The sequence below is a fragment of the Falco rusticolus genome, chromosome 10, assembly GCF_015220075.1.
Source record: "Falco rusticolus isolate bFalRus1 chromosome 10, bFalRus1.pri, whole genome shotgun sequence".
Classification (NCBI taxonomy): Eukaryota; Metazoa; Chordata; class Aves; order Falconiformes; family Falconidae; genus Falco; species Falco rusticolus.
Window position 1 is genome coordinate 36,533,007 of NC_051196.1, and position 26,079 is coordinate 36,559,085.

A 26,079-nucleotide genomic window follows, 5' to 3' on the forward strand; every position below is an offset into this window, starting at 1 on the left:
TTATGTTGGTTGTGAGGAGCGGTTCCAACTCCAAAGCAGAAATTCTCATGTCCCCACGGTTTTTTTTGCAAATGTTTCAAGTTCTGTAAAGTCAGCTTGTGTTACCCCAGTATCATCTTCCTCACCCTAACCTCCCCATTTTGGGAGGCCTGCTGAGGAAAAAAAAAAAAAAAAAGAAAAAAAAAGTAACACAAAGACCTCCCAAAAGAGGTATTTTTTCCAACACAGGAACAGTCCTGATGAGAATCTAAGGGAACACTGAAAAACTGTATAAAACCAGACCTGTTAATTATGGAGAAATGCAAAGGGGCTGCAGTTTTATTTCATACCGGGGCCTTTCCCCCCTCCATCACCTATTTTATACAAATACTCCTGAGGCTGTTAAATCAAGTTTGATTATCCAGCTTCCAAAAACCCACTCATGCTTTGACATTTATTCCAATCTGAAACTCTCGGTGCCCTAGGCTGCAAACACAAGCCGTCTTGTCAGTGGCTCAATAGCTTCACAACTACTCATTTCTATCTAACACCCCGCACAGAACTTAACTACGTAGGCATAAAAAAACCCCTCATGGCACACATGACACGCACATGGTTGTAAAATAGTGAACAAAAAATATTAACATACCACTGAAATGTATAATTAAACCCTTGAAATTATAAGAGGACATTTGAAGTGTTTTGAATAATTGTGTCCACCTTCTGGTTAACTCATCTGGGCCTCATACCTGCAGTTATCAAGCTTAGAACAAAGACTCTCCTCCCCTAAGTCCTTACGTTTAGTTACGCTGCAAAATTACCTCATTGGGGCACAGTTAAGAGATTAAAAACTCCGCTATTCTCATGCCTGGGGAGCTGCTTGGGCACATTTCCAGCAGTTAGAATAATTTTTCCAGGGAGTGAGCCAGTCAGGTAGGGGAACTTGCAGTAACAAGCCTTAAACAACTATTAAAGAGCACAACAGATTATTTTTTTTAATCAGCAGGTCTTTTCAGTTGTTTCCCTCTGATCTATGTTTTTCTACCTGAGTGGCAGAAGAATCTCACTGCTATCAGCTGAAAACATCCCTGCCTGAGGACTGCTGGATCAGGACTCTCCCTGTGGCTTTCAAACGGGGAGAAAAAGGAGGGGCTGAGGGTCAACTTTCCACCAGTTTTTTTCAGAGTGAAACAGTGAAAGCAAAAAAAAAAAAAAAAAGAAAATAAAAAGAAAGGAGTGAGAAAAAGCAGAAATTCAAGTAGAAAAGAATAGACTGTCTATCCTAGTCATAATTTTGTCAGCTAAAACTTAGTACATGCTTCTTCATTGCTTTCGGGAGGAGGTGATATTTAAAAGCAGGCTGCACTGCAGTCAAATGGGAGTACAAACAACTCCAAAAGCTTTGCCTATGTTCTCTGAAGATCAGCATAACAAGGGAGACCAGCTGCATTGATTTTCATTAGGGCCTGATGAATAGGACAACAGCTTGCTGTTTCGGTAGGACCTAAATATTTAACCTCTTCTACAGGGCATTTAACTTCCAATGTGTTGCTTGGACTTAAAATATTGTGTTTTACTGCTCCATGGCACTGGAGATATTTGTCCTCCTTTACACTCTACTCAGTCCTGCAAAGCTATCTCACTGTCTGGGACGCAGTAAAGTTTTAAAATTCTCTGAACTTTGATATTTTACCTTTTTGCTCTTCTGCATTTATTTGCTCCAGTTTTCTGCTCAACTTCAAACACTTTTTTCAGTGCTGCCAGTGATTTAGATTGTTCTGATTCTGTTTGATGTATCTGGCTCTTCAATTTTTTGTTGCAAATCTTGCTCTTTAGTCTAGTCTACTTGTATCTAAGTTTTTTCTGATGTTATTTTAAATGTTGTATTATCTCTATACACTATTGTGTGATTTTAATGTTAACAAAGTATATTTCCTATGCTGTATTTTTACACTGCTTTATTTGGCTGGCTAAATTATTTTGTTTCCCCATCCAAGTGAGGTAAATAAAATTACTATATAATATTGAAATAGAAAAAAACTTTATCTTGCTGAAACTTTTGTAACTCCTGAAAGATTTTAACGGTTTAGAATTGATTTGTTTTGGGAGTGGTAATATTTCTCTTCAAACTTTGGACTGTAATTCTTTTACTAATTTGCCCTGTAAGTTCTCTCTCTAGCATGTCACAAAAAGGTAACTTTACACTACAGATATCCCAAGTGTCTAATCCTCCATTAGTATTCATAATATTGTATAATTTTGTGCAAGTTTAGCAAGCAACAGTTGCTTTACAGAGTTAACAAGATACGAAATGTAAAGATAATTTGTAATTGCCATTTGCAATACCAACATTTTTCTTCCACCCTGAATTCCTACAGTGTTTTATCAACTTTATCATGACTGCAGTCACTAGAAAACAAACAGTAACATTGTTCATTTTATTACATTTGTGATTTTCTTAAACAGATGCATTTCTTACTGCTTTCCACATTCTCATCTTTTTCTCCCCCCTACATTCTCATCTACATTTTTTTCCCCTACTTTATTTCTCCTTGTATATTATACAGCTCTCTTTCTTTTGACTTTCAGCTATATGATGAAAGAAAAGTGTAGTTCGTTGTGTTCAAATGTGCCTTTGCTGCTTTCTGGCATTTCACAGTTTGTGGGCTATCCTCTTAATACCAGAAACATTTCTGATGGAGGCAGGAAGGGCTCTCGAGAGGTATTATTTGACTGTAGATCTGCCCCCCCCCCCCCCCCCCAAGGTTATGTACATTTTATTTCAATAGTTTGAAGTCTCTCCAGCCTACATTTTGGGCTGGTTTAGTCACAGTCTCTCTAAAATAAGGTCTTTTGAAGCTGGGGGGGGGGGGGGCGGCTGGGGGTGGGAAATGTACAACTTTTATGGTTTGTGTTGCTTTGGGCTTTTTTTTGCCTTGATTTTTTGGGTTTTTGTGGGGTTTGGTTTTTTTGTTTGTTTTTTTTAAGAACACATCTCCGGTTCAGCTTTCCAAATATCAAACCTGCACTTCCCTGTGCATCTTTTTGCAGAACTTTTCACAGAATAAATTTTTTTTTCCTCTGCTGAAGCAGGCTCAGAAAGCTTTCACAAACATTCCAACCCAAATGCAAAAAATACACAAGTGATCACAGATAGGGAAGATAACTTGGGAGGGGGGAAATCTGATTTTTCTTGTACATGGAAAAAAACAGTTCAATGAAAACTGCAGAAGAATTTTGCCAGCTTCATTACAGGTTTGCATCTTTAGTATTCCCTTTAGCTTGTGATGCACAAGTGGACTCACAAGCAGAGCTACACACAGGAATTAGCCTCCAGTATTTTGCAGAATAAAGACCCACTAAAAACATTGACTAGATAGTTAACTCCTCATTAATTAAGTGCCCACACTCATGTGGCATACATAGTTGCACGGAAGAAATATTGCATAACGTTGTTACTTTTTAACAACATTTCTAAAACCAGCAAATTTAATGAAAAAAGCCCACTGACTTCTTGCATAGCATTTGCTTGTGAAATTTGTTTTTCAAATCACACTATTTCTCTTCAATCTTTTTTCACGTGGGTCATTCAAATTTTATTTAGTCTTCAAAGAAGTATATTTAATTAAAGTTACAAGGAAGTAGAAGGCAGCACTGACCAGTGCTCTACTCGGGAAGCAACTCACTAGACTTTTTTCCCCTCTGCATTTTGAAATGCTCATGCCATGAAAAATATCTGTGATGCATTCCCACCTACAAATAACTAGGAAGACATAATAGCATTTAATTCAGCATTTCAAATCCATTCAACGCGATAATTTTGTTTAGCAAAGTATGAAGTATGTGTTCAGCCTGTCAATAGCAGTATCCCAGTTACAAACAAAGCCTGGCCCGAGCGGACACACACAAGCGCGCCTGCCCTTCCTGTGGAGCACATGTGGCACTGGGCTTTGCCAGGTCCTTCTCCAGGTGCCCCAACCAGGCATCCCTGCAGCATCGCGGGGCCAGCCAGGACAGGGAGCGCTGCTGGGGCCGCAGCAGGTACCTTCTGCCAGGGGAACCCCCGGGAAGGCTGCGCCTGGGAACAGCACCCCTGTTTCTTGGTGGCTGTAATATGTTTGCTTAAAGGAAAAAACCATAAAGGTGACTGATCCCACTGTGGGGAACCGGCCATGATGGCCCACAGAGAATCATCAGTTGTTACATGCGATAAAATGACAAAGCTCTGGGCTGAGCAGATCTAGTTCACTCCTGTGATCAACTAAAAACATGAGTTAGAAAGAATCTGTACTGACACTTTTCTGAGCCCGAGCCATATAGAATCTACAAAGACTTATTTCCCATCTATCTTTCTTTCTTTTTTTGTTTTGTTTTTAAAAAACATGAAATGGCAGCAATGTCGCACAGATCATCTGAAAGCAATAAGCTTTGCATTTCAGGGGACACAACACATGAAAAAAATTAGTACATCACTACATATTTTCAATATATAGGCATACCCCTAAATAATATCTGTGTATATATTATATAGGGATTCACCTTGAGCTTTTTATCGTTTGCAGATTGAAACTCAAAGCTCATTGTTCCAGCATGTGCTTTCTAAGGGTTTAGAACGGGCTGTAGTAGGTCTGACTCAAAGCCTGACACTGGAGAGAAATTTTACTTATTTTCCTAGAGCTAAAGAGGCTTCAGAGATCTCAGGATTTAGGAAAAAAAAAAAAAAAAAAAGAAACAATACCCTTTAAAATAAGGAAATCGAGAGGTAGGTTAAATTGATAGGGAAACTGTGAAATTACTGCATTTGTCTCCCAGATGATGGGTGAGAAGCGTGTCCCCAGCATGCCCTAGCTGAAGTGACCAGCCACCTCCCGGCACAGATTCCAGGATTTGGAAGACCATAATAAAACCGAACACCTAATCATTAGTTAGCATGTAACACAGACCATGTCATTTCCAGCAGTTTTGCTTAGAATTTGTTTTTCTTACTGAAATATTTATTTTCTTTTAAAATTTCTGTAGTAGAAAACCTGAATCAGCCTTTGGGTGGTCTAAAGTAGAACTGTTAGTAGAGCCAGAATAGTTCAGATCTGGGAAATTTTTTAGACCCGGCTTCTACTTCTGGTCACTTCATCTCATTATGCTTTTGTCATCTTGCTGGCAAACCCTTCTGTCATCACATCCCGCCTCCAACCCTGCCAAGTACATTCAGGAACTGAGAGACTCTACAGCTTCTCTTTTGTATTAAAGAGATTGATCTTTGAGAGCTCTTTTTAGACATATTTTTCCATTCCTTCGGTCATTTTAATGGTTTCTCCCAACTCTTTCCACTCAGTTAGTGGTGTTCCTGGAGCATGCTCCAGACATAGCCATACCAATCCCAAATAAGCATTCTTCCTCCATTAGTCCTATTTTCTCATTAAAGAACTCCATTAGCACTTTTGACAACCGTGTTACACCGTGAGCTCATTTCCACCACAGCTCCCAAGCCCTTTTGAGTCACTGTTTTCCAGAACAGCAGAAACTTCCCACTCTGAATGTACAATATTCATTTCTTCTTAGATGTTTGTCCATAACTTTTTCATTCTTAGAATGTGTGTTGCTTTCCTATGTGTAGTTTATCAATTAACATCTCCCAGATACTTGTCTTCATCCTCATTTCCCACTTATGGGCCACAGATGGCTTTTCCTTCTTCCATGAAGAAAGCTGTGCCTCGCAGCACTTTGTAGAGATAGCCCAGATCTCTTGCTGATCTTGCATAGATACACAAGACTGCTCCGACATCTTTCTTCCATATGGTACACGATGTCCACGTCATAGGTTTTCCTACATGGACAAGGGCGATGCAAATCGATCTTCTTATTGTCTATTTCCTAATTTCTAAAAGAGCATATAAGTGCAACAAATTAATTTGCATTAAGTAGCTGCATGCTTTGATGGCTCCAACCGTTATTCGCCCATGCCGCAGTCAGGAGAACACGACCTTGCCTGCATGTGTAAGGAATGTCCAGAAACGTCCATTTCTCCCCATAGTCATCGGTGGCCACGCCAGAAGGGGCTGCCCTCCCCCTCATTCAGCACCTTCTGAGCTGTGCCAGGCTGGCGTGTGTCACCAATGTGCAACGGGCACCTTCAAGCAGAAATTGTGCTTCTTACCAGTCAAAGATTAACACGAGCCAGAACCCTCTAGTCTACGATGTCAAATAGAAGAGTAGGATATTTAGAAGTTCCATTCCACATTGAAAACAAATAAAAGGCATTTATCGTTCTTTCTTAAATATAGCCCTTTAGCCATAGCCCCTTCAAGCCTCCCTTTTGCAGGTCCTTCTGCCATCAGCTAAGGAGAAATTCCTGCCTCCTCTGCAGCACCTGAGGGAAGCAGGGAGTCCCTGAGGGGGCACCTCCCAGCTCTCCCCCACAGCCTGAGCCCAGGTTACAGCTGCAGCACCAGCACCAACCTCAGGCACCAGCAGCGGGGACGAGGCTGCGGACCCGGCTGATTGCTTGAGACCCCAACAGTCCCTCAGAGCATCCTGGGCTGATCAGGAAGTCTGACAACCACAGCTGTACCCATCTTCCATGCACGTACTGCACAGTAGGAACCCTTGCCAACGCTCCATCTCCTATTCCTCACCTGGTTTTCCATCCACCACAAGCAGGCATTGCACGGCACTCAGCACCTCTCCCTGTTCCATTACCTTCTGTGAAACTCTCGGTCCTCTGACTTTCAAGCAAGTTGCTTAAAATTAATCAGCAGCAAAAGCCAGAGCGTGATGTTATTTTGGTTTTATCATCAGATATAAATCGGCTGTTGATCTTATTTATCACATTGCCAGAAGGACTGTTGTTGCCCAAAGGATTTCTGAAGCTAATCCACCATCAGCCTCCACCAGTCACAGATCAAATATCTCACAACTCATACCCTCCTAAAAAAACCAACAACTTCACCTCTTAGATGTCTGGATTGTGACATAAAAGCCATTTTTTTCCTGAATGGATAAACAGAATACAACCAAAGACAACAGAGGCTTGATAGTGAATACAAATGGGAGATCTCCCACACCCCTGTCTGTAAAGCCTGTATCTAGTCATGCACAGGAAGAGAGCAGAAGGATGTGCCAGAAAAGTAATGCCTCTTAATAAAACAGCATGTAAGCTCTTACAGGATAGTACTTTGTATAATTGTGTCCTGGATAAGTATTTCTTATAGTTATGTTGTGGTTTATCACAGCAGGCAGCTAAATGCCACACAGCCACTCACTCACTCCCCCCTGCCAGTGGGACGGGCAGAGAATTGAGGGAAAAAATAGTAAATTCGCGGGCTGAGATAAAGACAGCTTAATAGAACAGAAAACAAAGGAGAAATAATAATAATAACAAAATAATTAGAACATACAAGTGATGTACAGTGCAGTTTCTCATCACCTGCCAGCGATGCCCAGCCAGTTCCCGAGCGGCAGCCCCCAGCCAGTTTCCCCCAGTTTATGCGCTGCGTGATGCCACATGGTTGGGGTGTCCCTGGGGTCAGTGGGGGTCAGCTGTCCCGGCCGTGCCCCATCCCAGCTCCTGGTGCCCCCAGCCTGCTGGCTGTGGGGTGGGCGAGGAGCAGAAGAGTCCTTGACTTAGTACAAACACCAATTAGCAACAACTAAAATATCAATGTGTTATCAGCATCATTCTCATCCTAAATGCAAAACACAGCACTGTGCCAGCTACTAGGAAGAAAATTAACGCTATCCCAGCTTGAAACCAGGACAAGTTGTTTCCCTGAAAAGTGAACTTGGAACAACAGTTTCATGGCTTCCTCTTTCCTACAGTCTTCAAAGACAGACACTTCACTGGCTTCTCATCTTCTGAGAACATACTTATCCTCCTAGAGGCAGTTCCATAAAGCTGGAAAGAATTATATTTCTCCCAAACAAGCTAGGAGAAAGACTTAAACATGCAGAAGATGAGGGACAGCCCAGAACCCTTAAAGAATGCTTTATAACATGCCCTAAATCCCAGTACAAAGGTGGGAGTACATTTTCAAACAGAGTCCTGTCCCTGAAGATGTTAGTAAAAATAAATAAGAAGATTAGAATCATTTAAAAACAGGAAGCAAAATGATAATCTGTGGCAGGCAGATCAAATTCCAAGTAGAGCCTGTAGAGTGCACTGGAAATAATAAACCCCCCTAACAATGCTATGCGTCTCATACATGAGAGCACAACTTGAACTTAAACCAGAAATAACAACACAGAAAAAGTGAAAGGTTCAAGAAAAAAATATTATATTCACTACTGAAGTAAATCCAGATATTAAAAACACTTTCCCTTCTATCAGTCAATCAGAAGAAGCATCAGAGCTCTTTTAAAGCAACTGGTCTAAATAACTTGCCTTCAAGCATGTGACATGCTGGCTGATGAACAGGGAGCTTCTCACAACTGAGATGCACACTCAGCATTGGGAAAGGAGTGCTCTTCCCCCCTGTAGTCCTTAAGGCAGGAATCCAGGATTCCTTCTATAATCATCAGGCTGACTGACTGATCAATGGATCGATCAGCCCACCCAATCTCAACCCCAGTTTCACCCCATACTGGTGGAATCAGTTGCTCCTTTGGGGAAGGCTAGACAACCAGTTTAAAGAAGGTGCTAATTGTTAAGCTGGTGAAGCTGGGTGGGAAGCTCATTCTCAATAAGACATGGAATAGCTAGATAGTTGCTAATAACCTAAATGACTAATTGGACTATAAGGACATTATATGTGCTTTGGCTTGACTCGGTTCCTAGAAAAAAACTGAAGCAGAAAATAGAGAACTTGATTAAAAAATAACTAGTGGAGTGGAGTAAAAAAAAGAGTGGAGTAAGGAAATTATTTGGCATCAGCAAGGTCACTAAAGAAATACTACCTCTGCTCCTAATGAAAAATTAGAAAATTGAACAGAAAAGCCATGTAGATAACTGAAGAATTGGGAGGAGAGTAATTTATACTTAGTAATTCTATGGGCTGAGCCTGTTCATCTGAGCTGGGAGAATATGAGGAAACTACCTCTCAGGAGGGGCAAAAAAATGAAAACAAAAGCATTTTCCACAGTGAAGAGGAAGGTTTAGAAGGATGCAGGTCCTAGAAACTGAAACTAAACAAATCTAGAGTAACAAAGTACCAGACATTTTATCACTTGGTTTAATTAAGAATTAAGCAGTGAAATCCAGGAAAGGTCTGCAGCCTGTCATGGAAGAAGTCAGGCCATGGATCACAGCAGCCTTGTTTGCTTTTGTGAGCCTGTAGCTTCATTACGGCTTTGCGCTCTCCTAGATATTTAGCAGCGCGGTTTATCCACTCTTAGAAGCTAGAGGCTTCTAGCTACTTTCTCAAGAGCTCTTATAAACCATCAGTTTACTAGTCACTTCTAAATCCGTCGTAGGCTCTGTTACAAGGCAGCGTCCATGAGACGAGTCACCAGCACCTCATCGTTCATACTGATCACTACAAATAGCCAGACAAATCATTGATTCTCTGTGCCTTTTCCACTTGAGCAGCACAACAACTCCCATCACTCAGAGTTGCTTCTTTTGACATTAGTTGTGTCTAAGTATTTCAGTTATTACACTCTATTTTTAATTTTTAAATTCACTCCATCCTCAGTTGTGGCATCTAATGTGTGTCTGACAACTGGGACGCAGATCCATATTTGCTTTATAGGCACCATCACACTGGGTAGTTTTAAAGAAGGTGTAGTTTTGTCTGGCTTTGGTGGGGGGTTTTAATCTGTGTTAGTTTTGAGTATGAAAAGTGGCATAGCAGGCTGACTGACAGACATATGTCTAATTCATTCCTAAATGTCTCTGACTTTGGAGACTGAGTAATTATCTCCAGGCAAGCTATTCCAGTGCTTCCCTATCCTCAATGTTGCAAAGATTTTCCCTATGTCTCATCTCAACCTTTTCTCCTGTAATTCAAACCTCTTTTGTTGTCCTGACCATCCTGAGCAAAGAATGCAGCACCTGAGCAGGTAGGGGTGGCTCCGAATGAGCGATAGAAGGAAGAGCAAGCAAGTAATTTATAGTTATAGTGACTGTGACGGACAAGTTTTTCTTCTAATCAGACTCTTCCTTTTTAGTCCAAACACAGTTGATCTCTGAGCCCCAGTGAGTCTTGGTTCTAGCTGCCATAAAGAGTGATTCTCACCCTTTTTGCCATCCTGAAATCTGAGCTATGACGGCCCAGTGGACTCAGCTGAACATCCTCAGGATGGAAATTTATTTTCTTCCTTTTCAACCCATCCCAGCTCAAGTGGTTTTGGTCTAAACAGTGTGATATACAGCCTAATTACAGGGGGGGTAATAGATAAGTGTAGCTGCAGAGAGAAAAATAAACACAGGGTGGTTTGAAAGAGTGTGCTGAGCTATCCCCTTCCCTACGTACACACACAGAGAATTAAAAATGACTGCATTTATATATTTCTACAAAAATAACACATACAGCATCTGTAAATCAGGGCTTTTAGACATATACAAGCCAAATTATGCGTGTCATTGCATAGTCCTGCACATTGCAAATCTTTTTGGATTGGCTGTGTGCCTCGTTTGTCTTTAATTGTTTTTAGCCATCAAGCAGCCCCAAGCGGCTGCAGGTCATAGCAAGGGTCGATGCAGCCCATACAACTTTTGCAACTGCATCTGTGTGTATGGTTATGAGACACAGATGAAGGAAAGCGTCAGCTTTCTTCCATTGATCAAATTATGACTATTCTTAACAGGAACAGACTGTAGAGGATGCCATCAGTTTCATATTGCTGCTTTTTTTATATATATATATGAGGTACTCAAAAACATGAAAACTGTAAAGCCTTCTGCTTCAGTTAATGAAATGCATGTGCCCAAAACTTCAGGAACAGCACCCATGCAGCATCTGAGCACTGTAGTGCTCTGGGATTTGAGGACTGCCTTCCATCAGGCTTTGATCACCCCGTTCCCCCAGTGTTTGATAGCTGTGCTCCTGCAGAATTCAGTTACCGAGGTCCTCCGGGACCTGAGGACTTGAAGGATGACTGTTATGTTATTCTTGCTTTACCGAAGGAGCAGGTAACATTAGACACCAGTCTAATGGAGGAGGTCTAATTGGAATCTCCTCCTGTGCAACCTGCTCTAGGAGAACCTGCTTCAGCAGGAGGTTGAACTAAATGGTCTCCAGAGGTGCCTTCCAACCTGACCGTGCTGGGATTCTGGGATTCTGACACAAGAAGACTAAAGCTCAAAGTCAGTATGACTGAGTTTACTAGAGATGGAACATGCCTCAGATACTCTCAGAAATGCCTTCCTTTTTCAAAGTTAAGAGGGAAGCTTGAAGCAATTTTCACTGTAGCTCATTTTACTTTTACCAAAAATACAGTAAACCAGTTTGATGCAACCAAGGAAATGAGGGAATGGTATATGTTCGTAAGGTGCTTTTAAAACCATGCAGTTAGATGTGATAACAGTGTATTAGTATTCAGGCATCCTTAAAAAATTCAAGAATATTTGACGCTAAAGCATTGTTTCTAGGCATAGAACAAGATCCTTTTGCCTGATCATGTTCAGGCTTATCACAAATGTAAATGAAATGTTCTCATATTTGTCATCAACATGTATGAGGGGATGAAGGCCCACACCACCTTCCACATGAAGTCATGTCAAGTGGAGTATAAAGAAATTGGGTGTCTAGGACACTATCCTGGGAGACATTGCTAGATCGTATGTTATCTCAAGCAATGACATTTTGTAATGATTTTATGGTTCTTTGCTGCCATCCATTTTAATTTAAATGCATTTTTGTTCTACATGGGCAATGAAATTTGGACACAATCCTCTAAATGAACACCAGTATCTGCATACAATATAAATGCTTTCATAGCTCTGTTACAAATACTCCTCTTGATAAACCCTGGGACTGAATTTGCTTTTTTCACAGCTGCATCACATTATCACTCTTGGTCACGCTGTAATCAATACAGCCAGTTCTTCCCTTTCTAACATTTGAAATCCAGAAGCCATTAACTTCAGAAATTTTTTTGCCCTCAAGCTTCAGTGTTTGAACTTGGCCTTTGCACTGTTGCATCTCATCCAGTTTCACTGCTTCATTCCTCAGGATCATCCAGCTGGAGATGATGAGGACAAGGTAGGGAAACAATGGAAAAGTGCAAAAGGAAAAAGAATTAAATGCATGAAAGGTAGGAGAAATGTGTCCAAAGAAAATTCTGTGTCAAAAGCAACCGGGCACAGTGGATCACTGAAAATGAAAGAAAACAAAAGGTAGACAGAAAATAGAAATAAAAGCAGCAAGAAGGGTAAACTGAGTTCAATAGCTTAAAAAAATGTTAAAATTGCGCAGAAACTTAACATACTACATCAAACACAACAGAAGTCTCTCTGGTGCACTTACCTCTGTACAACATATACAATTCATTTTAGTAAACTGATTGTGGGTTTGGTATACAGAAGCTCGAGAAAAGACAGTGCCCTTTGTGCTAGGCTCCTATACCGGGGAATGAAAAAGTAATACACAAAAGACCAGAGAAAAGAGTCTGAAAGACAGAAACGGAATGAGAATGAATTGAGAGAAGCCCTCCAATGCCACCTGCCCGTTCGTCTTTGGTCAATAGTATTTTATAGCTCTGTTGAAGCAGAAAAGAAGCCGAAATTTGGATGTGACACATTTTAATCCTAGAAATTCGTGCCAGTTGTTTGTTTAAAGCCAAGTTAAGATTACACCATTTTGTGCAGGTAAATAAGGATATACACCTGTTTTATGCAAAGGGAAAGCCGAGCCTCACAGCCACCCAGCCAGGGCAGGGAGGAGCCGGTGCAGCACGGCACGTGGTGGGCGCAGACAGTGGGAACACGGGCTTGTCTGGCAGCAGTTTGGGCAGGCTGATGGATGAAATCCCTGAGCAAAAGGCATGTAACCACCCAGCTTCACCTGCAGTATGGGCTCCAGGGCAATTTCTGGAATACCTAAGGGAAAATATGTAGGCTGGAGGACAAACTTAGCCAATAGCACTAAGTAGGGGTATTAGAGGAGAACTATAAAATTAGCCTCAACTATTACCCTTGAAAGAAAAAAGACTTGGACCTAAGTTTGCCTCAAGTCTGAAAACGGTTGCTTGTCAGCTACAGCCATGTCTATCTTCACAGACAGCACACGGAGCATTTCTTACCCAAACTGAGGTTCTGTTTATACCCAAGCACCACAACCGTGCACTTCAGTTTTTTTAAACAAGTCAAGATGCAAGGGTAGAACATGAAATAATGAACAAAGTATCAGACTGGAACAGATTCTCGAAATATGGAACCTGTTTTCTACAACCATGGGCAATTGTTTAAAAGAAAAGTAAAGTTAGACTGGGAGACGCCCAGAAAAAAGTACACAAATGGGACAATCAGATAGTGACATTTCCCCCACCCCTTGACTAACACAAAATAGATATTGGGGGGCAGGGGAAGGGGGGATCAGGAATCATTGTCACTTATAAATACATTATCGTGTTCAGAACAAAAATGTTATGGTTTTTGTAAAATGCATTTGTTCAATGATTTTAGTTGTTATGTGCAAGGGATCCACATAAACGTAAATCTGCATTCCTGATTCCATATCAAAGCCCATTGGTAAGTGGAATTAACATTGCCCTGGTGGCTTCCAGAACAGCTGAGTTTGGCAGAACTCTGATGCTGTGGTAATTATAAATGCAAGCGATTGGAACTAGTGACAAGCAAACCCTGCAGAGATGTGCCCATGCAAGCAGACACAAACAGCAGGTCTGGCAGTAGCCAGGAAAGTTATCTCCAGGCAATGCAACGGTATTTATCATACTCATCTAGCTGTACTGAAGAAAAGGAAAACTTGGACTATTTTGAGGATTTCCTATGATGATCAGTAGCAGATGGGGATATACAGGATATTTCCCACAGGAAAAAGCCTTTTGTACAGACCCTGCACTTAAGGTCAAAGGGATGCGATGGATGTGTGACAAGGAGACCCAGCGCACTCCATTTCATCCTTGCCGTGTGTTGTGAGGTCATAAAACTACTTTTGCTGTGATGGCTGCTGACAGTTAGGTGGTTAGGTTACAGTTATGTTTAAGTGAAAGAAGCACGTTCAGCATCGTGCGTAGGGGGCTGCCAACAGGGAAGACGTGCTGGAGTTCAGCAGCCGAGCAGTGAATCGCAGTGCTTAACCCTCAGAGCAAAGGTACGCGGGAGCCATGCTTGAGTCTGCGTGAGACCTCTGTGGATGGTGCAGTGACAGTGGTGACAGCGCTCATAGCACCCAGGAGAAGGGTACGGCCATTGGGTCCTGCCCTCAGGGAGCGCCCCAGGCACCCCCTGAGCCCCGCACCCCTGGGAACGCACGCTGTTGGGGCACTACATCACCGGCGAGGGATCTGCGGGAGGGGGTTAGCAGGCTCAGTGTGATCCAGGACAGGGCTGAGCCCAGCGTTGGCATCAAGAGATAGCTGTGGGAGATAACGACAAAGAGCCCCTGCTGCAGGTGGAAGCCCCTACATGCCGAACTCCAAAGCTCACTGGGGGCTGAGATCTGGGAACTTGCAGAGAGACTGCCAGGGCTCCTCTGGGCCTGCGCGCTGCCCAGCCGCACAGACACCCAGCCGCACAGACAGACACCCAGCCGCACAGACGGACACCCAGCCGCACAGACAGACACCCAGCCGCACAGACAGACACCCAGCCGCACAGACAGACACCCAGCCGCACAGACAGACACCCAGCCGCACAGACAGACACCCAGCCGCACAGACGGACACCCAGCCGCACAGACGGACACCCAGCCGCACAGACGGACACCCAGCCGCACAGACACCCAGCCGCACAGACAGACACCCAGCCGCACAGACGGACACCCAGCCGCACAGACGGACACCCAGCCGCACAGACAGACACCCAGCCGCACAGACGGACACCCAGCCGCACAGACGGACACCCAGCCGCACAGACGGACACCCAGCCGCACAGACGGACACCCAGCCGCACAGACAGACACCCAGCCGCACAGACGGACACCCAGCCGCACAGACGGACACCCAGCCGCACGGACAGACACCCAGCCGCACGGACTGACACCCAGCCGCACGGACAGACACCCAGCCGCACAGACACCCAGCCGCACAGACGGACACCCAGCCGCACAGACGGACACCCAGCCGCACAGACAGACACCCAGCCGCACAGACGGACACCCAGCCGCACAGACGGACACCCAGCCGCACAGACCGCCACCCAGCCGCACAGACGGACACCCAGCCGCACAGACAGACACCCAGCCGCACAGACAGACACCCAGCCGCACAGACGGACACCAGCGCACAAGGACACCCCCGCCACAGACAGACACCCAGCGCACAGACGGACACCCAGCCGCACAGACAGACACCCAGCCGCACAGACACACACCCACCCGCACAGACAGACACCCAGCCGCCAGACAGACACCCAGCCGCACAGGACACCCAGCCGCACAGACAGACACCAGCCGACAGACAGACACCCAGCCGCACAGACAGACACCCAGCCGCACTGACACCCAGCCGCACAGACGGACACCCAGCCGCACAGACGGACACCCAGCCGCACAGACGGACACCCAGCCGCACAGACGGACACCCAGCCGCACAGACGGACACCCAGCCGCACAGACGGACACCCAGCCGCACAGACAGACACCAGCCGCACAGACACCCAGCCGCTACGACGGACACCCAGCCGCACAGACGGACACCCAGCCGCACAGACAGACACCCAGCCGCACAGACGGACACCCAGCCGCACAGACGGACACCCAGCCGCACAGACAGACACCCAGCCGCACAGACAGACACCCAGCCGCACAGACACCCAGCCGCACAGACAGACACCCAGCCGCACAGACACCCAGCCGCACAGACAGACACCCAGCCGCACAGACAGACACCCAGCCGCACAGACAGACACCCAGCCGCACAGACACCCAGCCGCACAGACGGACACCCAGCCGCACAGACGGACACCCAGCCGCACAGACACCCAGCCGCACAGACGGACACCCAGCCGCACAGACGGACACCCAGCCGCACAGACGGACACCCAGCCGCACAGACAGACACCCAGCCGCACAGACGGACACCCAGCCGCACAGACAGACACCCAGCCGCACGGACGGACACCCAGCCGCACGGACAGACACCCAGCCGCACAGACGGACACCCAGCCGCACGGACAGACACCCAGCCGCACAGACACCCAGCCGCACAGACACCCAGCCGCACAGACACCCAGCCGCACAGACACCCAGCCGCACAGACACCCAGCCGCACAGACAGACACCCAGCCGCACAGACACCCAGCCGCACAGACAGACACCCAGCCGCACAGACAGACACCCAGCCGCACAGACAGACACCCAGCCGCACAGACACCCAGCCGCACAGACACCCAGCCGCACGGCTGCACAGCCACCCAGGCACACAACTGCACAGCCGCACAGCCAAGGAGGCGCGGAGAATAGCCAGGGTGACTCAGGCAGTCAATGGAGCAGGGAGATATAAACAGATGAAGTACTTGATGTCTTCCCCAGACTGGTCAGGCTGAAAATTAAAAGGACAATTAATTTCTATATGGCAATTAAGCAGGGAGGTGTGGAAGGGCTCTACAATTGCAATAATAGGTCAACTTGTCACGAACCTACAAAGAGATGGACACGCGCTGATTGTGGAGGATAACTATGTATTGGACTTAGCAGTTCAAAAAGTTCCACTCAGTTTTATTTCCTCCAGCTGCAAGAGTTAGAGGGTTAATAATCACACCAAATGGTTACAACTTCAAAAATCTCAAATTTTTAAAAAAATCAAACTGAAAAAATGTGTAATCCCCTCCTTTCACAGCTAACAAGAAGGCCAAACTTGTGTCAATTGCTCTAAGCATATTTTTTTCTAACAGATCACCAGATATTTGCTCTTAATCATTTGATTCAGTTTCATTGTAGCTTTCTAACCACAAGTTAGTTTTCTGAATACTGGGGGTTTTTCATTTCAGCTTTGTTTCTTGTGGAGCTTTACCCATAATTTCTGAACTTACAGAAATCTGTTTTCTCAAAGTCCGCTGGATTAGTTTGCTCCCCTCTCTCCTTTGGTTCTGAAGACTAAATTCTGTTCAAACATCTGTGTCTGCTCTTAATGGTTCTACACCATGAGAATTTTCTATGCAGTAATGTCTACTTTGCTGTTGTAACCTTCTGCTACTAATCTTGCTGCTTTCGGAGATTCCAGGTTTCTTATCCGTAATCATCAGTTTTACTACACATATGCTGTTATTTGCTTGCTGTGTTCTCTGAACGCTGTTCAGAGTTCCCTGTTGCACACATCTAGCAGTCTACGCTGCTCCAAGGTGTGTTACCTTTTTCAGATAAAATGTATATTCACCAATATATACGTTTTCCAGGTTCAGTCACTCAAAGGCTGTAAAATTCCTCCCACCTAAGTGCTTTTGGCAACCCACTCTCTGCCCCCCATGTGCACAAGAATTCAAATCAACACATGCAGCTAGGTTTGCATTTTAACACTAGAGTGTACTCGCATGTCACCCTGAAGCGAACACATGCAAGCTGTAGAATTTTACTATTTTGTTGCATTTGCACAGGCACAATTGCATTCATTGGCAGTTTTGCTGAGATAAAGCCAAGGAACTACAATGGAAACAACATTCTGGGACAGAAGAAGTTTACCTAAACAGTACTTTGGGGGCATGTTGACATGGTCTCCAACAGACAGTCATGTGCCAGCTGTGCCAGTACGCCAGATGGGCAGCATGCACTGACCTGTAAGGCATAGGTATGTTCCACAGCGTATCCTGCGACTAGGCTAAAAAGTTGCTTAAGAAAGCAAAACCCACAGCATGAACACCACATGTGCAAATATAAACAGCTTCCAGCTCACAGCTTGCTCTCTTCACTCCAGCTGAGAGCAGGGGAAAAATTAAAGCCCAAATGTCTACATTTACCTGTCCTAGACATGCCGTGTACCACAGAACAGTTTGGGTGGGAGGGGACCTGAAAGGCCACCCAAGTCCAACCCACCTGCAGGGAGCAGGGACGTCTTCAACCACACTGGGTTGCTCAGCGCCCCCTCCAACCTGACCTTGAACATTTCCAGGAACGGGGCATCCACCACCACCTGACATTTGCTAGGTCAGGAACCTAGCCTGATTTTATTATTTTTTTTTAATGCAGAAGAGATACCCTTTTATCATTTTCCCCACTTCTTTTCACAGAAGATGCCCAAACCTGACTGAGATTTCTTGATGCTTTCTAAAGACTGTTCTAACACACACTTATATATGTAGATAACTGTTTAGGTCATAACCATAAAATTCAGGTCCCAATTAGAACTTCTTTTTACGTAACTAATTTTACCAAGCTGATTATCCCTGCTGATGTTCATATTCTAGGCATATGCTTAAAATTCAAAAAGAACTGAATAATGGCTTGTGTTCCCAAAAGCTGGTCTACGTTTCCAAATGCGCAGTTGGTCAAATAAAATACCTTACTTAAAGAAATCTTAGCTTGTTTAGCATTTAAGTATGCTGATTTTCACAGGATCTGGGCATACAGGGAAGGAAGGAATTTTTACAGTGAGGGCGGTGAAAGAGCAGCACTTGCTTCCCTATATGTTCATCTCCCCTACTGGAAAGCTCTGAGCTCGGATGCATCCGCCTCGGCTGCAGCTTGTGCAGATGTCCCTGAATCACCGGGGGTCCAGCCCAGGTGCCCCGCAGACCCTGGCAGGACCCCGCCGAGGCTGGGTCCTGGCGGTGCAGCTGCAGCCAGCGAGGTGAGCGGTGTCGACGCTCTTCCCACCAGCATGGCCGGTGGGACAGGCTGGAGAAACCAGTGAAGCACATGGAATGGGGTGCAGCGTGCAGCCTCTCCAGGGAGTGGGGTCAGTGGAGGCTGTAAAAGCAGGTGTCACACAGACCCGGCTTAGCAGCAGCAGTTAGACTGAAGCTCTTCCAATGCAGCAACTCTGCATATCTTAACTCTCTGGTAATTAAGTAATTACAACCAGATTAACAGCTCAAAACATTTGGTTTCACTCCCTCTTCTTACTGCTCCTAGTGGCTTTTCACTGCCCCAAAGCCAGGCACAAATCTGGAGGCTGCAGTGCCCCAGGGGAGGCTCCCCTACCTCTGACACAGCACAAAACTAATGCAGATGGAAATAAAATCAACCTCAACCACGTAAAAAGGCACCAGGACGGGGACACGCACTGTGCACCCTGCAGAGCTGCACTGCTCACGCGGGGCTCGGCCAGGGCCGTTGGCTTTCCTCCAAGGCCCACAGCCACATCCTGCAGAGCTCAGGCTTCTCCATAAACATGCTTAAATTCCCTAGAATTCATTACATCTCAGAAGTTATTAAGTACATACTAAACCCTAAGACCCATAAATGATTTACAGCACTGGGTGTTCTATAACTTGCATGAGTTATGGCTATGATTTACCATAGGACCAGAGCAGCCACATCAGTGTATAATAAAACAAGACAGTTCTTCAATGACTTGTTTCAAAATGGCAAAAACTAATAGGAAACATAATTTGTGGGTTTGTTTTAAATTATTGTCATTTTTCCAGGTTTTGTAGCACAAATTTTTAAACGAGGTTTTCTGGGAAAAATCTGATGATGTGATTGAGCCAGGCAAAAGTGACTGCAGCAGTTCTTCCCCCCTTGGTCACACAATACACAGCACTAAGCCTCAGTGGCAAGAACACACAGCTTTTGGGAAATCTGAACCTTTTGAGAAAAGAACTGGGGTGGTGGGGGGTGTTAGAAAACAAAGGCCATCTGTGAGAGTTACATTTAAGGCAGCATTGTTCCCACTCGGACAACTGCAATCTTAGGTGTGCTGGTATCAGAGACAAAGGGTTGGAAGCAAAGGAATTGTCAGAGGTACATTGCTAAAGCTGCACAGCATGACAGAAAGCCATTGCTGAGATTTGTATCCTTGCGTCTCTCCTGTGTGCAGGTTTTGACCAATTTGGTTTTCATAACAATGGAATTTTTCCTCCACAGGATGGAAAGCAAGAACCTCTTCCTAAGCCTATTGCTCTGCTACAGTTTGCTGAGAGCTGCCGCTTCCCACATGGTGATTGAGGAGAAGACGGAATGCAGCCTCTCGAAGAGCAACAAAATGCACCTCTCGGATCTCCCACCCATCTCCATAGTCGGTTGGTAAAACCTGCCATTCGGTGCCAAATCAGCAAGGTTTGCAGCAAACACAGCCGTGGGTTGCTGTGGGCTGCTTGGCCAGCTGACCACAGCGTGGCAATTGCACCCCAGTGCCTCAGAGTACGCGGAGCTGCAGTGGCAACACGGCCACAGCAGCTAAGAACGGCAACAAGGCAAACCACAGTTTAGAGCAAAAAACTAAACAACTAACTAAATACATAAATTTGTTTCATCTTACAGATTTTGCTTCAGCTCCTCTCATACTGTAAGTGTTTTTATGTTAGAGAAGTGTTCTGCCGTTAATACGGGCATTAGCCTTCCAGTACTCCAGAAAGTCTAGTGCAAAGAGAAGAAGTCAACCTAACTTTTGGGGTTTTTAGGATCTGCTCTTGTGGCTGAGAACTCAACAGTTCTCTAAGGTGTTCATTTAGTGTAAGGTATTAATTAAATATAAATTCAATCTCATTTACTTTCATGCCAAACAATTTTTAACCAGGGGAAGAAAAGAGCACTGCAGAGGATAGCCAGGGCTCATCCCTTCACCCAGGACAGGACCAGCGATGTCGCTGCTGTTACGGGCCGGTGAGCAGCTGTCCTGTTAGGGCAGTCCCTTGTCAGGGCAATGCTTACCCATTCACAAATTTTTGTCCTAGTGTCTGCCCTAACTCTTTCAATGTAATTTAAGCCAACTTTTTCCTTCCAAGAAAGGATAATTAGCTGCAGAACATCATCCATAACTGTATCAAAAATATAACAGATCAAAAATAAAGCTTCTCGTGGTTAGCTTCTTCCACAGGCTTTTAGGAATTTTGCTTAAAGCAGGTTGGGTTCTTACCTGGCTGCCTGTATTTTCTCTGCACGCTTGCTGAGGACAATAATTCTTTAAGGAGAAGGAGTTGCCCCACACATGCATTTCCAATGAAAGCTGAACCTTCGAATCCCGAGTTAACTCAAGGTTGCTTAACTGCAAGCTTAGTAAAGCTGATGCTGTTCCGCAGCTTCCCAAGCTATTCCATCTCATAGTCCTTGTGATCCTAGATGCCTTCAGTCTCACACTTCCAATAACTTTATTATTCCACTTAAAATCAGAGATACAAAATGCATTCCCTTCAGCTGATTTCACTTATCTTCTCACAAAAATGTGCCTGTGCCTTAAACATGGCAGGTGGGCAGTGCCATGCCATATCACTTTGCCAACCGCATTCATCTGAGCAGCATGCTCAGCAAATATCCACGATTTAAAGCAAATATCGCGAGTGTTTAGATAACCACAGCCACCCTTCCCCTCCTGATAATATCAATTTCTTTATAATTTATTGCTTATAATCTGTCATGCTGATATACATAATCTATTTTTATATTAGCCAACAGAAAGATTTCTCATCAGATCAGTTTAAACATTTTGGATAGACCTTCCTATCCCAGTGACATTTCTTTATACCAAGTCCAGTTCCTTCTGGTTGCCCACACACAGCAGAGATGCAGGCAGTCATGTTATGGCTCCAGTTTTAAATGTTGCCATAGCCATGCTTGAGTAATGAAATTCATTTGCAATCAGCTGTTTACACACCTATCAATCAATCAATCAATCAATCAATCAATCTATCAGAGTGCTCGTGGTACCAACTCAAATTCAATAAAAACCAAGATGGAATTAAAAGGTAAGCAGAGAATTTGTTAGCATCGGCTGGTAAAATACTCAATCATTAATTAATACACGCTTTTTATAGCTCTTCAAATTGCAGTTGTATCAACAGGGCTCAGCGGTGCGTGCTATCAGTATCTTCACAAGCCTGTTATGTTGTCCTGTATCGTCACAGCCGAGCTGTATAAGGAGCTGGCCCGCTGGGCAGCTGTTGGAAATGCAGTAGGTAGAGGAATATGAGATTAGAGGCCAGCTGGGAAAAGCAAGGGTTTTACCCAACCCAGAAGAGACAACTACAGCATTCACTTGTCAAAAAAGGCATCTCTGCATCTCCCTCTCATCTGCCCACTGAGCATCGTTTTCTTCACCAAATTCCCCGGAACAATCAAAGCATGTTTACATCATGCCAATATTTAAATCTCTGCTCGGTCACTTCATATAACCTTTCACTGAATGTTGTTGAAACAGTTTTCTAGATGGAGCAATCCAGACAATCCTGTACAATTGTACTGCAGAAAATTAAATTCATGTAGAATTAAATGGCTTACAAGCATCTTGGTTAGAATCAGAAAGTTTCAAAGGGCAGCATAACAAAGCTGGCATAATCTGCCAGCTGGAACTGGATCCAAACCACTAATCCTAGTTAGAGCAAGGCCCCGTAAAGACATGCTCTTATTAAATGGCAATAACTTTATGTTCTTGAAGTATAGTTTTCCTTCCCACTGTTTCTTAGAAGTGTATAACCCTACCTAAAATGACAAAAGGATAATAAATGAAACTCCCCAAAATAGCCTAAAATATGTATTCTTCATTCTGTAAATCCTGGCAATCATTAAATATTCAAAAAGATATGGAGAGCAAACACTAGAATAGACAAGGGTCTATCATTCATTGGTGGGCATATGTAAATTTTTCATCCCAGTCTTTTGTTACATACAGGTAGCACTTATTACAGACCTCACACTCACAGAATAAAGATATTAAACATACCATACCAGATTAGGGAGCTGGGAAGTGTCTCACACTTGAACAGTCTTGCAGGGTTGATCCCAAGAGAAGTCTTAGTCACGGAGTTTATACGTAGTAATAAACAGCGTTAGAGTTGGAATGATAATAATGACAATAACAACTGCAGTAAATGCTATTAGACTTCAAGGGATAATAGGAGGAAGTTCACAAATATTAGCGATTTGATCTAAAGAAAAAAAGAAGTTACATCGGGCATAATCTGAACACACACACGCTAAATTTACCAGATCCAAGATTCAACTCTACAAATATTCACAAACCTTCCAAAGCTACAGGCACACTAATGAAACGCCTTTGCAAGTCATGTTCTGTAAAACAAGGCGGTGGGTGAAAAAGGACCAAAATGAAGAAGGAAAGGTGGGATCATACAGATGAAGAGTTTATGCCAAATCAGCAAAGAGGTTTTTGCTTGCGAAAACCAGCGTACGCTCATTAATGCCTGCAAAACTATGCAGGTAACACCAACTATTAAGAGGAAAAAAAATACAGGATTCTAAAGGTTTTTCCCATTTTTATTCATGTGACTAATGTGCATAAGTAACCCTACCTTTTATACAGAGACCTTTAATTTTATTTCTCTGAAATTATTTTTCTTGCTCACACCTGACCAAACAATGTGTGAAAAAGCCCTTCCAGAGCCCTGCCACCAGCACCCCTCTGCCTCGCCGAGCCCCCTGCCCACGTGCGTCTGGACCCGCTGGTGCAGGGGGGTCACCTCCTAGAGGCGACGTGCGTGGTGACAAGGTGGCTGTGCAGGTTGTCTGCCTTCTCTCCCACAAAAATACTATTAAGCATCTCAATTAAATAACACATGATGTAAAATTGATTTAATATTATGTTGTGCTCTTCTCTTTGAAGACTTAACTAAAAGATCCCAGAAAGTCAGCAGGAAAGAGGCAGAGAACAAGAAATCCTCCAAGGTAGGTGGCTGTTCAGAGAACTCTGCTGAATTAGAGCGGTTTCTTACTTCTGCAGTTTTCCTCAGTGTGCTCATTTGCAAGGCTTTTACTGCCATACCCCAATTTAAATAATTGACATACAATTTGAAGCTCTAAATACTGTAAAAACAGATGCAAAACATTAATGGTGGAAAGAAAACTGTGTGATCTTAGATTACTCAGAGGTGGTTGTTTGGGTTTGAAGGGTCGTCTTGGGTATGATTTCGCTTTTGGTTTTTACAGACCTCTTTTACACAAAAGTTACTTTAACCTTGAGCTGATTTAATTATTTGTAAATTTATCGAGGCATCTGCCATAAAGAGGGACCATTCCCAGCCGCACTGTGTGGGTTCACCCTCAGGCTCTGCAGCCCAGGGGCACAGGCTTTCTGTCTGCTGGGTTTTAACTGCAGGTGCTGAAACATTAAAGCAGAGGCATACAAAGAAGCTGGTACTTGGTTGAAAATGTTAGCTAATGATTTTACCAGATCAGTAAATTCAGATTGATGGATTTCCTCAATGTGACGTTACCCATAGGTCTCGAATGTAAAGTATTACAGGGTCCAGTACTTCAGAGATTGCCTAGAAGAGTAGAAAATAGCATTTTTACTTTATTTTTAATGTGTTGTGATAGCCATTTATAGCCAAACCAGTCACTGCTGCAAGCAGAAACGTTTCAAGGTCCTTTTCCTTTCTAATTGACTCCCTGTGCCAATAACCCTCCTAGAAACACTTCCTGAACTCCTGGGATGACCCAGGCTCAAAAGGATGTCATTTAGTTCCATTTAGTTCCTTCAGCTCAAAGCAGGATATTCTTGTGACCAAACTTTGCCAAAGTATTTTGGCTTAAAGGCTCCTAAAGCACTTAGAGACCACTTAACACTTTACCTTAAAACTGAAACTCCTGAGGAACTCCCGAGCTGAAGTGTAGGGTGCCTGTGGCTGGAGGGCTGCAGCGATCTCCCCTGGTCCCAGGCACACGCTGACCAACCCCAAGTTTTCCACCTTTCCAAAGCACGGACAGATGAGTGGCACTCCCTGGGTAGGCTGAGAGATCTTCTTCAGCTCACTTACCCGTGTCTGTAGTTAATTCCCGTGCACAAATCTGGTGGCACAGAGTTACCGAGCTCCAACAGTAGCTCCAACAGATTGGTAGGGAGGCTTCACTCTTTCCTTTGAAAAGTCTGGGGATCCAAGAGTAATTCCTTACTTTATGTTACTTGTAACGTCATTACCTTTGCAGATTCTTCCATCCCTTCCTTCACTGCTGCCACATGCTTCCCTACAGAGCATTTCCCAATGCTCTAGCCAGTCACGTTTCCAGCTGCTCAGAATGGGGGGCTCAGGAGGTTTACCATGTTGTTCAGGAGGTTGGTCCCCAGCCAGTGCTTCCCGTGATCCAGTCCCACCACACCTCTGCACTGCTGCTAACACAGGTCTCACTGCTGGCAACCGCCTGCTCATCTCCAGCCAGCTCCTCTCACAGTTTGCTTTCATTGCACCTATGCTTTATCCTGACCCACACCCATGTCACCTTTATGTGAATTTCCATGTGTTTTCTTCTAGAAAAATGCTGAGCTGAAGATATCTCCAAAACCAAGGCCCACACCAGCTGCTGACTGTGTGCCAAACTTCAAAACCTGCAAACCGCACTTGAATTCATGTTGTAACTACTGTGCTTTGTGCAAATGCCGTATTTTTCAGACCATCTGCCAATGTCTAATGTTAAACCCAAAGTGCTAAGCCAAACTGGGAACGCAATAAGGCTTCTGTCTTTCTTAGTTTCTCAAGCATATATTGCAAACTGCCCCATGTGTATAGCAATGAAAGTAGAGAGCTTTGAAGCTGGAGGCTTGGATTTGCCCCTCTTAAAACCAAACAAACAATGGCAATTTTTTTTCATGGGGTTAATGCTACCATAGATAGGAAGTTTTTTGAGGGAGCAGACAACCAAGGAGATGGACATTGAAGAGGAATTTTCAGCAAAACTGACCTACATTTAAGAAGAATTCTTGGTTCCTGTTGGTTTGGGGGTTTCTTGTTTGATTGGGATTTTGGGTGTTTGTTTTTGTGGGTTTTTTAAGGATTGCATTAACCACAGACTGCAGCATTGCCTAACCAGCACTAAAAAACCTGTGCCAATGGCACGCAAACAGCCTCACTAGAGCAGTGAAGTGAAGGACACGAGCCTGGGTTTGCCACAGGGACCACACAGCACCAGCTCCCAGCACCAGCTCCCAGCACCGCCAAAACATCAC

At 44.3% G+C, this 26,079-nt stretch overlaps 1 protein-coding gene across 3 annotated transcripts; it reads left to right on the forward strand.

Moving 5' to 3' along the window:
* The first annotated feature begins 1,222 nt into the window (after positions 1–1,222).
* Positions 1,223–25,804, forward strand: LOC119155152 (agouti-signaling protein-like). Of its 3 annotated transcripts, none has more exons than XM_037403415.1 (4): positions 1,223–1,476; positions 20,055–20,209; positions 23,743–23,804; positions 25,388–25,804. In XM_037403415.1, the coding sequence occupies exons 2-4, from the start codon at positions 20,056–20,058 to the stop codon at positions 25,562–25,564; spliced, it is 393 nt and encodes a 130-aa protein (XP_037259312.1). In that variant the 5' UTR covers positions 1,223–1,476; position 20,055; the 3' UTR covers positions 25,565–25,804. The 3 variants fall into 3 exon arrangements, with proteins under 3 accessions (XP_037259312.1, XP_037259313.1, XP_037259311.1); XM_037403416.1 differs by lacking the exon at positions 1,223–1,476 and adding an exon at positions 19,877–19,931; XM_037403414.1 differs by lacking the exon at positions 1,223–1,476 and having other exon boundaries at positions 20,035–20,209.
* Positions 25,805–26,079: the final 275 nt, after the last annotated feature.